Source organism: Scyliorhinus torazame, chromosome 3 (genome assembly GCF_047496885.1).
Source record: "Scyliorhinus torazame isolate Kashiwa2021f chromosome 3, sScyTor2.1, whole genome shotgun sequence".
NCBI classification, from domain to species: Eukaryota; Metazoa; Chordata; class Chondrichthyes; order Carcharhiniformes; family Scyliorhinidae; genus Scyliorhinus; species Scyliorhinus torazame.
The window spans coordinates 377,033,790-377,051,861 of NC_092709.1; the positions used below are offsets into that span (position 1 = coordinate 377,033,790).

The window sequence follows — 18,072 nt, forward strand, 5'->3', positions numbered from 1 at the left end:
AACCCACGCTGCTGCCTCACTCTGCATCACCCCCCACCCCCCAGCCCGGTACGGGGACTGAACCCACGCTACTGCCTCGCTCTGCATCACCCCCCAGCCCGATACGGGGACTGAACCCACGCTGCTGCCTCGCTCTGCATCACCCCCCCACCCCCCAGCCCGGTACGGGGACTGAACCCACGCTGCTGCCTCGCTCTGCATCACTAACCAGCCCCCAGCCCGGTACGGGGATTGAACCCACGCTGCTGCCTCGCTCTGCATCACCCCCCAGCCCGGTACGGGGACTGAACCCACGCTGCTGCCTCGCTCTGCATCACCCCCCAGCCCGGTACGGGGACTGAACCCACGCTGCTGCCTCGCTCTGCATCACCCCCCCAGCCCCCCAGCCCGGTACGGGGATTGAACCCACGCTGCTGCCTCGCTCTGCATCACTCCCCAGCCCGGTACGGGGATTGAACCCACGCTGCTGCCTCGCTCTGCATCACCCCCCAGCCCCCCAGCCCGGTATGGGGATTGAACCCACGCTGCTGCCTCGCTCTGCATCACCCCCCAGCCCGGTACGGGGACTGAACCCACGCTGCTGCCTCGCTCTGCATCACCCCCCAGCCCCCCAGCCCGGTACGGGGACTGAACCCACGCTGCTGCCTCGCTCTGCATCACCACCCAGCCCGGTACGGGGATTGAACCCACGCTGCTGCCTCGCTCTGCATCACCCCCCAGCCCGGTACGGGGACTGAACCCACGCTGCTGCCTCGCTCTGCATCACCACCCAGCCCGGTACGGGGATTGAACCCACGCTGCTGCCTCGCTCTGCATCACCCCCCAGCCGGGTACGGGAACTGAACCCACGCTGCTGCCTCGCTCTGCATCACCCCCCAGCCGGGTACGGGGACTGAACCCACGCTGCTGCCTCGCTCTGCATCACCCCCCAGCCCGGTACGGGGACTGAACCCACGCTGCTGCCTCGCTCTGCATCACCCCCCAGCCCCCCAGCCCGGTACGGGGATTGAACCCACGCTGCTGCCTCGCTCTGCATCACCCCCCAGCCCGGTACGGGGACTGAACCCACGCTGCTGCCTCGATCTGCATCACCCCCCAGCCCCCCCGCCCGGTACGGGGACTGAACCCACGCTGCTGCCTCGCTCTGCATCACCCCCCAGCCCCCCAGCCCGGTACGGGGACTGAACCCACGCTGCTGCCTCGCTCTGCATCACCCCCCAGCCCCCCAGCCCGGTACGGGGACTGAACCCACGCTGCTGCCTCGCTCTGCATCACCCCCCAGCCCCCCAGCCCGGTACGGGGACTGAACCCACGCTGCTGCCTCGCTCTGCATCACCCCCCAGCCCCCCAGCCCGGTACGGGGACTGAACCCACGCTGCTGCCTCGCTCTGCATCACCCCCCAGCCCCCCAGCCCGGTACGGGGACTGAACCCACGCTGCTGCCTCGCTCTGCATCACCCCCCGGTACAGTGGGCTCGTTACCCTGGGTGCTGCTGGGCTGGGGGCACGTTACCCTGGGTGCTGCGGGGCTGGGGGCAGGGCTGGGGGCATTGATACTGAATAATGTTTGCTGCACCAACTGTTAGTCTGCAGGGCTGTCCCAAGTTTAAATTGCCAAGTACCAAGATTCAGATTCACAATCTTTCCTTTCCATCGTTTTCTCGCAATCGGAGTTATTGACCGTTCTTTATCTTTTACAGAGTTAACGGAGACTCCGAAAAGCAAGTTGGTGAGTAGAGTGGATAATGAGGATTTGCTGTTGATCACAGGGAGATCTTTCCTTTGTCCCCAACACAGAGAGCAAATGCAGTTCGCAACATAGCAACACAGCACCACCGCTTCCACTGCCGGCCCCGCCTCCCCCGCCAGTCCCCGCCTCCCCCCGCCAGGCCCCGCCTCCCCCCGCCGGTCCCCGCCTCCCCCCGCCGGGCCCCGCCTCCCCCCGCCGGTCCCCGCCTCCCCCTGCCGGTCCCCGCCTCCCCCTGCCGGTCCCCGCCTCCCCCCGCCTCCCTCTGCCGGTCCCCGCCTCCCCCTGCCGGACCCCGCCTCCCCCTGCCGGACCCCGCCTCCCCCTGCCGGACCCCGCCTCCCCCTGCCGGTCCCCGCCTCCCCCTGCCGGTCCCCGCCTCCCCCTGCCGGTCCCCGCCTCCCCCTGCCGGTCCCCGCCTCCCCCTGCCGGTCCCCGCCTCCCCCTGCCGGTCCCCGCCTCCCCCTGCCTGTCCCCGCTTCCCCCTGCCGGTCCCCGCCTCCCCCCGCCGGTCCCCGCCTCCCCCCGCCTCCCCCACCGGTCCCCGCTTCCCCCCGCCGGTCCCCGCCTCCCCCTGCCGGTCCCCGCCTCCCCCACCGGGCCCCGCCTCCCCCTGCCGGTCCCCGCCTCCCCCACCGGGCCCCGCCTCCCCCTGCCGGGCCCCGCCTCCCCCTGCCGGTCCCCGCCTCCCCCTGCCGGTCCCGCCTCCCCCTGCCGGTCCCGCCTCCCCCTGCCGGTCCCCGCCTCCCCCTGCCGGTCCCCGCCTCCCCCGCCGGTCCCCGCCTCCCCCACCGGGCCCCGCCTCCCCCTGCCGGTCCCGCCTCCCCCTGCCGGTCCCGCCTCCCCCTGCCGGTCCCCGCCTCCCCCTGCCGGTCCCCGCCTCCCCCACCGGGCCCCGCCTCCCCCGCCGGTCCCGCCTCCCCCGCCGGTCCCCGCCTCCCCCCGCCGGTCCCCGCCTCCCCCCGCCGGTCCCCACCTCCCCCTGCCTCCCCCTTACCGGTCCCCGCCTCCCCCCACCGGTCCCCGCCTCCCCCCGCTTCCCCCTGCCGGTCCCCACCTCCCCCTGCCGGTCCCCGCCTCCCCCTGCCGGCCCCGCTTCCCCCCGCCGGTCCCCGCCGGTCCCCGCCTCCCCCCGCCGGGCCCCGCCTCCCCCCGCCGGTCCCCGCCTCTCCCCGCCTCCCCCTGCCGGTCCCCGCCTCCCCCCGCCGGGCCCCGCCTCCCCCCGCCTCCCCCCGCCGGTCCCCGCCTCCCCCGGCCGGTCCCCGCCTCCCCCTGCTGGTCCCCGCCTCTCCCTGCCGGTCCCCGCCTCCCCCTGCCGGTCCCCACCTCCCCCTGCCGGTCCCCGCTTCCCCCTGCCGGTCCCCGCCTCCCCCCGCCGGTCCCCGCTTCCCCCCGCCGGTCCCCGCCTCCCCCCGCTGGTCCCCGCCTCCCCCCGCCGGTCCCCGCCTCCCCCCGCCGGTCCCCGCCTCCCCCTGCCGGTCCCCGCCTCCCCCTGCCGGCCCCGCTTCCCCCTGCCGGTCCCCGCCACCCCCCGCCGGTCCCCGCCACCCCCCGCCGGTCCCCGCCACCCCTCGCCGGTCCCCGCCACCCCCCGCCGGGCCCCGCCTCCCCCCGCCGGGCCCCGCCTCCCCCTGCCGGTCCCCGCCTCCCCCTGCCGGTCCCCGCCTCCCCCTGCCGGTCCCCGCCTCCCCCTGCCGGTCCCCGCCTCCCCCTGCCGGTCCCCGCCTCCCCCTGCCGGTCCCCGCCTCCCCCTGCCGGTCCCCGCCTCCCCCTGCCGGTCCCCGCCTCCCCCTGCCGGTCCCCGCCTCCCCCTGCCGGTCCCCGCCTCCCCCTGCCGGTCCCCGCCTCCCCCTGCCGGTCCCCGCCTCCCCCTGCCGGTCCCCGCCTCCCCCTGCCGGTCCCCGCCTCCCCCTGCCGGTCCCCGCCTCCCCCTGCCGGTCCCCGCCTCCCCCTGCCGGTCCCCGCCTCCCCCTGCCGGGCCCCGCCACCCCCCGCCGGTCCCCGCCTCCCCCCGCCGGGCCCCGCCTCCCCCTGCCGGTCCCCGCCTCTCCCCGCCTCCCCCCGCCGGCCCCGCCTCCCCCTGCCCTGCCCAGAGTGCCCACCCGGTCACCATGGTTTTATGTAAGGGAAAATCATGTTTGACAAATGTACTGCCGTTTCTTGAGTATCAGATAAAGGAGAACGAGTGGATGTGATGTATCTGGATTTCTAGAAGGCTTTTGATGACGTCAGACATCGGTTGTGGTTAAAATTGAAGGGTTTGGGATTGGGGATAGTATAGATTGGGAATGTAAACTGACAGTAATGCTGTGACATGGGAAATTCCTACAGAGGACTGGTGTTTATGGACCAGTTTACTGAGGAACCAACGAGGGAATGTGCTAAAATACCTGGAAAGCTTCAATCGAACACCCCGTCAACTTCGAAAGCTCGGATCACAGATCCGTGGAGGAGTACGGAACCTGGCACATTGGTTACTGTTTGCTGCTGTTTCAGCTCCTCAGACAGATTCTGTATCTACATCATCGGAGTAAACATTCCTTATCGAAAGAGAAAATGCTGTAGAATCTCAGCAAGTCTGGCAGCATCTGTAGGGAGAGAAAAGAGCGAACGTTTCGAGTCCGATGACTCTTTGTCAAAGTTAACAGAGAAAGTGGGAAATATTTAAACTGTGGAGTGAGAGTCACAGCCACAGTAACCCCGGGGAAAGAGTGTTAATGGCCACAGTAACCTCGGGGAAAGAGTGCGAATGGCCACAGTAACCCCGGGGAAAGAGTGTGAATGGCCACAGTAACCCCGGGGAAAGAGTGCAAATGGCCACAGTAACCCCGGGGAAAGAGTGCGAATGGCCACAGAAACCCCGGGGAAAGAGTGCGAATGGCCACAGTAACCCCGGGGAAAGAGTGCGAATGGCCACAGTAACCCCGGGGAAAGAGTGCGAATGGCCACAGTAACCCCGGGGAAAGAGTGTTAATGGCCACAGTAACCTCGGGGAAAGAGTGTTAATGACCACAGGAACCCCGGGGAAAGAGTGCGAATGGCCACAGAAACCCCGGGGAAAGAGTGCGAATGGCCACAGTAACCCCGGGGAAAGAGTGTTAATGGCCACAGGAACCCCGGGGAAAGAGTGTTAATGGCCACAGGAACCCCGGGGAAAGAGTGTTAATGGCCACAGGAACCCCGGGGAAAGAGTGCAAATGGCCACAGTAACCCCGGGGAAAGAGTGTTAATGGCCACAGTAACCCCGGGGAAATAGTGTTAATGACCACAGTAACCCCGGGGAAAGAGTGTGAATGGCCACAGTAACCCCGGGGAAAGAGTGCGAATGGCCACAGTAACCCCGGGGAAAGAGTGTTAATGGCCACAGTAACCCCGGGGAAAGAGTGCGAATGGCCACAGTAACCTCGGGGAAAGAGTGCGAATGGCCACAGTAACCCCGGGGAAAGAGTGCGAATGGCCACAGTAACCTCGGGGAAAGAGTGTTAATGGCCACAGTAACCCCGGGGAAAGAGTGTTAATGGCCACAGTAACCCCGGGGAAAGAGTGCGAATGGCCACAGAAACCCCGGGGAAAGAGTGCGAATGGCCACAGTAACCCCGGGGAAAGAGTGTTAATGGCCACAGTAACCCCGGGGAAAGAGTGTTAATGACCACAGTAACCCCGGGGAAAGAGTGCGAATGGCCACAGTAACCCCGGGGAAAGAATGTTAATGGCCACAGTAACCCCGGGGAAAGAGTGTGAATGGCCACAGTAACCCCGGGGAAAGAGTGTTAATGACCACAGTAACCCCGGGGAAAGAGTGTGAATGGCCACAGTAACCCCGGGGAAAGAGTGCGAATGGCCACAGTAAGCCCGGGGAAAGAGTGTTAATGGCCACAGTAACCCCGGGGAAAGAGTGCGAATGGCCACAGTAACCTCGGGGAAAGAGTGCGAATGGCCACAGTAACCCCGGGGAAAGTGTGCGAATGGCCACAGTAACCTCGGGGAAAGAGTGTTAATGGCCACAGTAACCCCGGGGAAAGAGTGTTAATGGCCACAGTAACCCCGGGGAAAGAGTGTTAATGGCCACAGTAACCCCGGGGAAAGAGTGTTAATGGCCACAGTAACCCCGGGGAAAGAGTGTTAATGGCCACAGTAACCCCGGGGAAAGAGTGTTAATGACCACAGTAACCCCGGGGAAAGAGTGCGAATGGCCACAGTAACCCCGGGGAAAGAGTGCGAATGGCCACAGAAACCCCGGGGAAAGAGTGTTAATGGCCACAGTAACCCCGGGGAAAGAGTGCGAATGGCCACAGAAACCCCGGGGAAAGAGTGCGAATGGCCACAGTAACTCCGGGGAAAGAGTGCGAATGGCCACAGTAACCCCGGGGAAAGAGTGCGAATGGCCACAGTAACCCCGGGGAAAGAGTGCGAATGGCCACAGTAACCCCGGGGAAAGAGTGCGAATGGCCACAGTAACCTCGGGGAAAGAGTGTTAATGGCCACAGTAACCCCGGGGAAAGAGTGTTAATGGCCACAGAAACCCCGGGGAAAGAGTGCGAATGGCCACAGTAACCCCGGGGAAAGAGTGCGAATGGCCACAGATACCCCGGGGAAAGAGTGTTAATGGCCACAGTAACTCCGGGGAAAGAGTGCGAATGGCCACAGTAACCCCGGGGAAAGAGTGCGAATGGCCACAGTAACCCCGGGGAAAAAGTGCGAATGGCCACAGTAACCCCGGGGAAAGAGTGCTAATGGCCACAGTAACCTCGGGGAAAGAGTGCGAATGGCCACAGTAACCCCGGGGAAAGAGTGCGAATGGCCACAGTAACCTCGGGGAAAGAGTGTTAATGGCCACAGTAACCCCGGGGAAAGAGTGTTAATGGCCACAGTAACCCCAGGGAAAGAGTGTTAATGGCCACAGTAACCTCGGGGAAAGAGTGTTAATGGCCACAGTAACCCCGGGGAAAGAGTGTTAATGGCCACAGTAACCCCGGGGAAAGAGTGTTAATGACCACAGTAACCCCGGGGAAAGAGTGCGAATGGCCACAGTAACCCCGGGGAAAGAGTGCGAATGGCCACAGTAACCCCGGGGAAAGAGTGCGAATGGCCACAGAAACCCCGGGGAAAGAGTGCGAATGGCCACAGTAACTCCGGGGAAAGAGTGTTAATGACCACAGTAACCCCGGGGAATGAGTGTTAATGGCCACAGTAACCCCGGGGAAAGAGTGTTAATGACCACAGTAACCCCGGGGAAAGAGTGTTAATGACCACAGTAACCCCGGGGAAAGAGTGCGAATGGCCACAGTAACCCCGGGGAAAGAGTGCGAATGGCCACAGTAACTCCGTAGAAAGAGTGTTAATGGCCACAGTAACCCCGGGGAAAGAGTGTTAATGACCACAGTAACCCCGGGGAAAGAGTGTTAATGGCCACAGTAACCCCGGGGAAAGAGTGTTAATGGCCACAGTAACCCCGGGGAAAGAGTGTGAATGGCCACAGTAACCCCGGGGAAAGAGTGTGAATGGCCACAGTAACCCCGGGGAAAGAGTGCGAATGGCCACAGTAACCCCGGGGAAAGAGTGTTAATGGCCACAGTAACCCCGGGGAAAGAGTGCGAATGGCCACAGTAACCTCGGGGAAAGAGTGTTAATGGCCACAGTAACCCCGGGGAAAGAGTGTTAATGGCCACAGTAACCCCGGGGAAAGAGTGTTAATGACCACAGTAACCCCGGGGAAAGAGTGCGAATGGCCACAGTAACCCCGGGGAAAGAGTGCGAATGGCCACAGTAACCCCGGAGAAAGAGTGTTAATGGCCACAGTAACCCCGGGGAAAGAGTGTTAATGGCCACAGTAACCCCGGGGAAAGAGTGCGAATGGCCACAGTAACCCCGGGGAAAGAGTGCGAATGGCCACAGTAACCCCGGGGAAAGAGTGTTAATGGCCACAGTAACCCCGGGGAAAGAGTGTTAATGGCCACAGTAACCCCGGGGAAAGAGTGCGAATGGCCACAGTAACCTCGGGGAAAGAGTGTTAATGGCCACAGTAACCCCGGGGAAAGAGTGTTAATGGCCACAGTAACCCCGGGGAAAGAGTGCGAATGGCCACAGTAACCCCGGGGAAAGAGTGTTAATGGCCACAGTAACCCCGGGGAAAGAGTGTTAATGACCACAGTAACCCCGGGGAAAGAGTGCGAATGGCCACAGTAACCCCGGGGAAAGAGTGCGAATGGCCACAGAAACCCCGGGGGAAGAGTGTTAATGACCACAGTAACCCCGGGGAAAGAGTGTTAATGGCCACAGTAACCCCGGGGAAAGAGTGTTAATGGCCACAGTAACCCCGGGGAAAGAGTGCGAATGGCCACAGTAACCTCGGGGAAAGAGTGTTAATGGCCACAGTAACCCCGGGGAAAGAGTGCGAATGGCCACAGTAACTCCGGGGAAAGAGTGTTAATGACCACAGTAACCCCGGGGAATGAGTGTTAATGGCCACAGTAACCCCGGGGAAAGTGTGTTAATGGCCACAGTAACCCCGGGGAAAGAGTGTTAATGGCCACAGTAACCCCGGGGAAAGAGTGTTAATGACCACAGTAACCCCGGGGAAAGAGTGCGAATGGCCACAGTAACCCCGGGGAAAGAGTGTTAATGGCCACAGTAACCCCGGGGAAAGAGTGCGAATGGCCACAGTAACCCCGGGGAAGGAGTGCGAATGGCCACAGTAACTCCGTAGAAAGAGTGTTAATGGCCACAGTAACCCCGGGGAAAGAGTGCGAATGGCCACAGTAACCCCGGGGAAAGAGTGTTAATGGCCACAATAACCCCGGGGAAAGAGTGCGAATGGCCACAGTAACCCCGGGGAAAGAGTGCGAATGGCCACAGTAACCCCGGGGAAAGAGTGCGAATGGCCACAGTAACCCCGGGGAAAGAGTGTTAATGGCCACAGTAACCCCGGGGAAAGAGTGCGAATGGCCACAGTAACCCCGGGGAAGGAGTGCGAATGGCCACAGTAACTCCGTAGAAAGAGTGTTAATGGCCACAGTAACCCCGAGGAAAGAGTGCGAATGGCCACAGTAACCCCGGGGAAAAAGTTCTCTCTCCCTCTCTCCCCCTCCCCCTCTATCTGTCTCCCCCTCTCTCTCCCCATCTCTACCCCCCGCTCTCTCTCCCCCCTCCCCTGCTCTCTCGCTCTCTCCCCCCCGCTCTCTCCCCCCCGCTCTCTCCCCCCCGCTCTCCCCCCCCCGCTCTCCCCCCCCGCTCTCCCCCCCCGCTCTCTCCCCCCCGCTCTCTCCCCCCCGCTCTCTCCCCCCCGCTCTCTCCCCCCCGCTCTCTCCCCCCCGCTCTCTCCCCCCCGCTCTCTCCCCCCCGCTCTCTCCCCCCCGCTCTCTCCCCCCCGGCTCTCTCCCCCCCGCTCTCTCCCCCCCGCTCTCTCCCCCCCCGCTCTCCCCCCCCCGCTCTCTCCCCCCCGCTCTCTCCCCCCGCTCTCTCCCCCCCGGCTCTCTCCCCCCCGCTCTCTCCCCACCCGCTCTCTCCCCCCCGCTCTCTCCCCCCGCTCTCTCCCCCCCGCTCTCCCCCCCCGCTCTCTCCCCCCCGGTCTCTCCCCCCCGGTCTCTCCCCCCCGCTCTCCCCCCCGCTCTCCCCCCCGCTCTCCCCCCGCTCTCCCCCCCGCTCTCCCCCCCGCTCTCCCCCCCGCTCTCCCCCCCGCTCTCCCCCCCGCTCTCCCCCCCGCTCTCCCCCCCCGCTCTCCCCCCCGCTCTCCCCCCCCCCCGCTCTCCCCCCCCCCCGCTCTCTCCCCCCCGCTCTCTCCCCCCCGCTCTCCCCCCCCGCTCTCCCCCCCCCGCTCTCCCCCCCCCGCTCTCCCCCCCCCGCTCTCCCCCCCCCGCTCTCTCCCCCCCGCTCTCTCCCCCCCGCTCTCTCCCCCCCGCTCTCTCCCCCCCGCTCTCTCCCCCCCGCTCTCTCCCCCCCGCTCTCTCCCCCCCGCTCTCTCCCCCCCGCTCTCTCCCCCCCGCTCTCTCCCCCCCGCTCTCTCCCCCCCGCTCTCTCCCCCCCGCTCTCTCCCCCCCGCTCTCTCCCCCCGCTCTCTCCCCCCCGCTCTCTCCCCCCCGCTCTCTCCCCCACGCTCTCTCCCCCCCGCTCTCCCCCTTCCGCTCTCCCCCCCGCTCTCCCCCCCCGCTCTCCCCCCCCGCTCTCCCCCCCCGCTCTTCCCCCCCCGCTCTTCCCCCCCCCGCTCTTCCCCCCCCCGCTCTTCCCCCCCCCCGCTCTTCCCCCCCCGCTCTCTCCCCCCCGCTCTCCCCCCTCGCTCTCTCCCCCCCGCTCTCTCCCCCCCGCTCTCTCCCCCCCTCTCTCCCCCCTCTCTCCCCCCTCTCTCCCCCCTCTCTCCCCCCTCTCTTCCCCCCTCTCTTCCCCCCTCTCTTCCCCCCTCTCTCCCCCCTCTCTCCCCCCTCTCTCCCCCCTCTCCCCCTCTCTCCCCCATCTCTCCCCCCCTCTCTCCCCCCTCTCTCCCCCCCTCTCTCCCCCCTCTCTCCCCCCTCTCTCCCCCCTCTCTCCCCCCTCTCTCCCCCCTCTCTCCCCCCTCTCTCCCCCCTCTCTCCCCCCTCTCTCCCCCCTCTCTCCCCCCTCTCTCCCCCCTCTCTCCCCCTCTCTCCCCCCTCTCTTCCCCCCCTCTCTTCCCCCCTCTCTTCCCCCCTCTCTTCCCCCCTCTCTTCCCCCCTCTCTTCCCCCCTCTCTTCCCCCCTCTCTTCCCCCCCTCTCTTCCCCCCCTCTCTTCCCCCCCCTCTCTTCCCCCCCTCTCTTCCCCCCCTCTCTCCCCCCTCTCTCCCCCCTCTCTCCCCCCTCTCTCCCCCCCTCTCTCCCCCCTCTCTCCCCCCTCTCTCCCCCCTCTCTCCCCCCTCTCTCCCCCCTCTCTCCCCCCTCTCTCCCCCCTCTCTCCCCCCTCTCTCCCCCCTCTCTCCCCCCTCTCTCCCCCCTCTCTCCCCCCTCTCTCCCCCCTCTCTCCCCCCTCTCTCCCCCCTCTCTCCCCCCTCTCTCCCCCCTCTCTCCCCCCTCTCTCCCCCCTCTCTCCCCCTTCTCTCCCCCTTCTCTCCCCCCTGTCTCCCCCCTCTCCTCCCCCCTCTCCTCCCCCCTGTCTCTCCCTCTCCCAGACTGAGGCAGCTGGGTTTCCTCACCTCACCTGTGCTGTGGGGGTTCCTACTTCATGTCGATGGCAGCTCAGCCCCATCTTGTCTGCGATGGTGCGGGGTGGCAATGCTGTGACCGGCAATGTTCCCATCCCATAAATCCCCAATATACTGAGGCTTTGGAACTATGTGATATTAACTTCTGTCTTTTAACCTTTAACCTTTAATCTTGTAATCCTTAACCTTCATGCAGCGCGGAGCGAAGCCTAAAAAGGTTCATGTTGGTGTCTCTGTCTGTCGTCTGGCTGCTATGGCATGAGCACGTTACTGGGCATGGCCATTCCTGCTCCCCTTCACTGTAACCAAGCGTTTCTCCCTGTATTGTTGCTGTGACCAGATATTGTCTATGTTCCCCATTCTGCACACATTCAGCTGCCTGGGTGAATGACTATCTGAATGGAAATAAGACAGTTTGTGTGTTGTGCCAGTCTTATCCACTGCGATTTTCCTGGAATTTGGGCCAGGTGGGATCCATTGGGAATGCTGAGGGACTGGGCGGTCTGCTGGGAATGCAAAGAGGGGTGCAATCTGCTGGGACTAGAACAGAGCATTTACGGTGCAGAAAGAGGCCATTCAGCCCATCGAGTCTGCACCGACCCTTGGAACGAGCACCCTACCCAAGGCCACACCGCCACCCGATCCCCGTAACCCGGTCACCCCACCTAACTTTTTTTTCGACACTAAGGGCAATTTATCACGGCCAATCCACCTAACCTGCACATCTTTGGACTGTGGGACGAAACCGGAGCACCCGGAGGAAACCCACGCAGACACGGGGAGGACGTGCAGACTCCGCACAGACAGTGACCAATCCGGAATCGAACCTGGGACCTGCCGCTGTGAAGCAACTGTGCTAACCACTGTGCTACCGTGCTGCCCACAAATGCGAAGAGGAGTGCTGCCTGCTAGGAATGGAGATGGGGGGGGGGAACCATCTGCTGGGAATGCAGAGGATGGAGAACCGTCTACTGGGATTGGAGAGGGGACCATCTGCTGGGTATGGAGAGGGAGGACCGTCTGCTGGGAATGGAGAGGGGGAACCATACTGGGAATGGAGAGGCGGGGAACCATCTGCTGGGAATGGAGAGGGGGGACCATGTGCTGGGAATGGGGAGGGGCAACCGTCTGCTGGGAATGGAGAGGGGGGAACCGTCTGGGAATGGAGAGGGGGGAACCGTCTGCTGGGACTGGAGAGGGGGACCATCTTCTGGGAATGCAGATGATGGGGGACCGTCTGCTGGGAATGCAGAGGATGGAAAACCATCTGGGAATGGAGAGGGGGGACCGTCTGCTGGGAATGGAGAGGGGGGACCATCTACTGGGAATGCAGGGGACGGAGAACCGTCTGCTGGGAATAGAGAGTAGGGGACAATCTGCTGGGAATGGAGAGGGGGGACCGTCTGCTGGGAATGCAGAGGATGGAGAACCGTCTGCTGGGAATGGAGAGGGGGGACCGTCTGCTGGGAATGGAGAGGGAGGAACCGTCTGCTGGGAATGGAGAGGGGGGACCGTCTGCTGGGAATGGAGAGGGAGGAACCGTCTGCTGGGAATGGAGAGGGGGGGACCGTCTGCTGGGAATGCGGGGGGTTGCTGTCTACTGGGATTGGAGAGGGGGGACCGTCTACTGGGATTGGAGAGGGGGGACTGTCTACTGGGAATGGAGAGGGGGGACCGTCTGCTGGGAATGGAGAGTGGGGAGACCATCTGGGAATGGAGAGGGGGGACTGTCTGCTGGGAATGGAGAGAGGGAAGACCATCTGCTGGGAATGGAGAGGGGTGGACCATCTGCTGGGAATGGAGAGGGGTGGACCGTCTGCTGGGAATGCAGGGGGGGGCTGTCTACTGGGAATGGAGAGGAGGGGATACCATCTGGAAATGAGTGGCATTGACAGAGTGGATAGTCAGATGCTCTTTCCCAGAGTTGGACAGTCAAGTACTCGGGGACAGAGGTTTAAAGTACGTGGGGAAAAGTTTAGAACTGATGTGTGAGGCAAGTTTTTTTTTTTTTTTTTACATGATGGTAAATATATGGAACTCGCTGCCCGGGGAGGGGGTGGGAGCGGGTACGATAGCGACATTTAAGGGACATCTAGACAAATATATGAATATAGTGCAGGAATCCCCTGTGGCTGTTCCCCTCTCTAACAGGTATACCGTTTCGGACACTGTCGGGGGTGATAGCCTATCAGGGAAAACAACAGCAGCCAGAGCAGCGGCCCCACAACTGGCTCTGTTGCTCAGCAGGGGAGGACAAAGTGCAGGAGAGTGACAGTTATCGGGGACTTGAGAGCAAGGGGCACAGATAGGCGCTTCTGTGGATGTGAAATAGACTCCAGGATGGTGTGTTGCCTCCCTGGTGCCAGGGTCCAGGATGTCTCTGAACGAAAACAGGACTTCCAGGGGAGGGTGAACAGCCAGAGGTCGTAGTTCACATATGTACTAACGACATAGGCAGGAAGGGGATGTAGTCCTGCAGAAGGAGTTCAGGGAGTTAGGCAGTAAGTTAAAAAGCAGGACCTCTAGGGTTGTAATCTCAGGATTACTCCCTGTGCCATGTGCCAGTGAGGCTAGAAATAGGAGGATAGAGCAGCTAAACACGTGGCTAAACAGCTGGTGTAGGAGGGAGGGTTTCTGATTTCTGGACCATCGGGATCTCTTCCGGGGCAGGTGGGAACTGTACAAGAAGGACGGGCTGCATCTAAACTGGAGGGGCACCAATATCCGGGAGGTTTGCTAGAGTCACTCGGGAGGATTTAAACTAGTATAAAATATATATTATATAATATATTAAACTATATTTACTAGGCTGTAAAAAAGGCAATATTACAATAATCATGGGGGACTTCAATATGCAGGTGGACTGGAAAAATCAGGGTGGTCGTGGATCCCAAGAAAAGGAATTTGTGGAATGTCTAAGAGAGAGTTTTTTGGAGCAGCTTGTGACAGAGCCGACTAGGGAACAGGCAATTCTGGATTTGGTGATGTGTAATGAGGCAGACTTGATTAGGGAACTGAAGGTGAAGGAACCCTTAGGGAGCAGTGACCACAATATGATAGAATTTACCCTGCAGTTTGAGAGGGAGAAGCTGGAGTCAGACCTAACTGTATTACAATTAAATAAGGGTAACTACAAAGACATGAGGGAGGAGCTGGCCAGAGTTGATTGGAAAAGGAGCCGAGCAGGGAAGACAGTGGAACAGCAAAGGCAGGTGTTTTTGGGGGTTATTCGGGAGGCACAGCAGAAATTCATCCCAAGGAGGAGGAAACATGCCAAGGGGAGGACAAGGCATCCCTGGCTGACGAGGGGAGTCAGGGGCAGCATAAAACCAAAAGGAAAATCGAAAAATTGCAGCAAGGATTAGTGGGAAGCCAGAGGAACGGGAAGCCTCTAAAAGCGAGCAGAGGACAACTAAAACAGCAATCAGGGGGCAGAAGATGAAGTACGAGTGCAAGCTAGCTAGTAATATAAAGGAAGATAGGAAGAGATTTTTTCAATATATAAAAGGTAAGAGAGAGGCAAAAATAGACATTGGACCACTGGAAAACGTGGCTGGAGAAGTAATAATAGGAAACAAAGAAATGGCAGAGGAACTGAATAGTTACTTTGCATCAGTCTTCACGGTGGAAGACACCAGTGGGATGCCAGAGCTCCAGGAGACCCAGGGGGCAGAGGTGAGTGCAGTGACCATTACTAAGGTGAAGGTTCTGTGGAAACTGAAAGGTCTGGAGGTGGATAAGTCGCCTGGACCGGATGGACTAAACCCCAGGGTTCTAAAAGAGATAGCGGAGGAGATTGTGGAGGCTTTGGTGATGATCTTTCAGGAATCACTGGAGGCAGGAAGGGTCCCAGAGGACTGGAAAGTGGCTAATGTAACACCAGTGTTTAAGAAGGGAGGGAGGGAGAAGACGGGAAATTATAGGCCGGTTAGCCTGACTTCGGTCATTGGTAAGATTTTAGAGTCTGTTATTAAAGATGAGATCGCGGAGTACTTGGAAGTGCACGGTGAAATAGGACTGAGTCAGCACGGCTTCGTCAAGGGGAGGTCATGTCTGACAAATCTGTTAGAGTTCTTTGAGGAGGTAACAAGGAAGTTAGACAAAGGCGAACCAGTGGACGTGATTTATTTAGATTTCCAGAAGGCCTTTGACACGGTGCCACATAGGAGACTGTTAAATAAGTTAAGAGCAAGATCCTGGCGTGGATAGAGGATTGGCTGACTGGCAGAAGGCAGAGAGTGGGGATAAAGGGGTCTTTTTCAGGATGGCAGCCGGTGACTAGTGGTGTGCCTCAGGGGTCTGTGCTGGGACCACAACTTTTCACAATATACATCAATGATCTGGAAGAAGGTACTGAAGGCTCTGTTGCTAAGTTTACAGATGATACAAAGATCTGTAGAGGGACAGGTAGTATCGAGGAAGCAAGGGAGCTGCAGAAGGATTTGGACAGGCTAGGAGAGTGGGCAATGAAGTGGCAGATGAAATACAATGTGGAAAAGTGTGAGGTTATGCACTTTGGAAGGAGGAATTTAGGCATAGACTATTTTCTAAATGGGGAAATGCTTAGACAATCAGAAGCACAAAGGGACTTGGGAGTCCTTGTTCACGATTCTCGAAAGGTTAATGTGCATGTTCAGTTGGCAGTTAGGAAGGCAAATGTAATGTTAGCATTCATGTCGAGAGGGCTAGAATACAACACCAGGGATGTACTTCTGAGGCTGTATAAGGCTCTGGTCAGACCCCATTTGGAGTATTGTGAGCAGTTTTGGGCCCCGTATCTAAGGAAGGATGTGCTGGCCTTGGAAAGGGTCCAGAGGAGGTTCACAAGAATGATCCCTGGAATGAACAGCTTGTCGTATGAGGAACGGTTGAGGACTCTGGGTCTGTACTTGTTGGAGTTTAGAAGGATGAGGGGGGATCTTATTGAAACTTACAGGATACTGCGAGGCCTGGATAGAGTGGACGTGGAGAGGATGTTTCCACTTGTAGGGAAAACTAGAAGCAGAGGCACCATCTCAGACTAAAGGGACGATCCTTTAAAACCGAGATGAGGAGGAATTTCTCCCCCCAGAGAGTGGTGAATCTGTGGAACTCTTTGCCGCAGAAGGCTGTGGAGGCCAAATCACTGAGTGTCTTTAAGACAGAGATAGACAGGTTCCTGATTAATAAGGGGGTCAGGGGTTATGGGGAGAAGGCAGGAGAATGGGGATGAGAAAATATCAGCCATGATTGAATGGCGGAGCAGACTCGATGGGCCGAGTGGCCTAATTCTGCTCCTATGTCTTATGGTCTAATAGGGTGGGAATGGAAGGATACGGACTCCGTAAGTACAGACGGTTTTAGTTTAGGCTGGTACCATGGTCGGCGCAGGCTTGGAGGGCCGAAGGGCCTGTTCCTGTGCTGTATTGTTCTTTGAATGCTGAGGAGGGAACCATCTGGGAATGCAGAGGGGGGAATGATCTGGGAATGCAGAGGGGGGAATGATCTGGGAATGCAGAGGGGGGAATGATCTGGGAATGCAGAGGGGGGAATGATCTGCTGGGAATGCAGAGGGGGGAATGATCTGCTGGGAATGCAGAGGGGGGAATGATCTGCTGGGAATGCAGAGGGGGGGAACGATCTGGGAATGCAGAGGGGGGGAATGATCTGGGAATGCAGAGGGGGGGAATGATCTGGGAATGCAGAGGGGGGAATGATCTGGGAATGCAGAGGGGGGAATGATCTGGGAATGCAGAGGGGGGAATGATCTGCTGGGAATGCAGAGGGGGGAACATAGAACATAGAAAATACAGCACAGAACAGGCCCTTCGGCCCACGATGTTGTGCCGAACCTTTGTCCTAGATTAATCATAGATTATCATTGAATTTACAGTGCAGAAGGAGGCCATTTGTCCCTTTGAGTCTGCACCGGCTCTTGGAAAGAGCACCTTGCCCAAACTCAACACCTCCACCCAACACCAAGGGCAATTTTGGACATTAAGGGCAATTTATCATTGGCCAATTCACCTAACCTGCACATCTTTGGACTGTGGGAGGAAACCGGAGCACCCGGAGGAAACCCACGCAGACACGGGGAGGACATGCAGACTCCACACAGACAGTGACCCAAGCCGGAATCGAACCTGGGACCCTAGAGCTGTGAAGCAATTGTGCTATCCACAATGCTACCGTGCTGCCCTTGAGAACAAATAAATCTACACTATATCATTTTACCATAATCCATGTACCTATCCAATAGCTGCTTGAAGGTCCCTAATGTTTCCGACTCAACTACTTCCACAGGCAGTGCATTCCATGCCCCCACTACTCACTGGGTAAAGAACCTACCTCTGATATCCCTCCTATATCTTCCACCTTTCACCTTAAATTTATGTCCCCTTGTAATGGTTTGATCCACCCGGGGAAAAAGTCTCTGACTGTCTACTCTATCTATTCCCCATATCATCTTATAAACCTCTATCAAGTCACCCCTCATCCTTCTCCATTCTAATGAGAAAAGGCCTAGCACCCTCAACCTTTCCTCGTACGACCTACTCTCCATTCCAGGCAACATCCTGGTAAATCTTCTTTGCACCTTTTCCAAAGCTTCCACATCCTTCCTAAAATGAGGCGACCAGAACTGTACAGTACTCCAAATGTGGCCTTACCAAAGTTTTGTACAGCTGCATCATCACCTCACGGCTCTTAAATTCAATCCCTCTGTTAATGAACGCGAGCACACCAGAGGCCTTCTTCACAGCTCTATCCACTTGAGTGGCAACTTTCAAAGATGTATTAACATAGACCCCAAGATCTCTCTGCTCCTCCACATTGCCAAGAACTCTACCGTTAACCCTGTATTCCGCATTCATATTTGTCCTTCCAAAATGGACAACCTCACACTTTTCAGGGTTAAACTCCATCTGCCACTTCTCAGCCCAGCTCTGCATCCTATCTATGTCTCTTTGCAGCTGACAACAGCCCGACTTACTATCCACAACTCCACCAATCTTCGTATCGTCTGCAAATTTACTGACCCACCCTTCAACTCCCTCATCCAAGTCATTAATGAAAATCACAAACAGCAGAGGACCCAGAACTGATCCCTGCGGTACGCCACTGGTAACTGGGATCCAGGCTGAATATTTGCCATCCACCACCACTCTCTGACTTCTATCGGTCAGTTTCCCACTATCCCAT

The 18,072-nt window shown here is 59.7% G+C and overlaps 1 protein-coding gene across 4 annotated transcripts in view; it reads left to right on the top strand.

The window, feature by feature from the left end:
* The window catches only part of LOC140409375 (dynactin subunit 1-like), a 276,463-nt gene that overhangs the window by 32,741 nt on the left and 225,650 nt on the right, over window positions 1-18,072 (top strand). For 2 of the 4 annotated variants that reach the window (XM_072497822.1, XM_072497823.1), the window contains exons 4-5: window positions 1,701-1,729; window positions 11,090-11,110. In XM_072497822.1, the coding sequence (XP_072353923.1) occupies window positions 1,701-1,729; window positions 11,090-11,110 (50 nt within the window). The remainder of the gene's footprint in view (window positions 1-1,700; window positions 1,730-11,089; window positions 11,111-18,072) is intronic. The other 2 variants (XM_072497824.1, XM_072497825.1) reach the window with 1 other exon arrangement.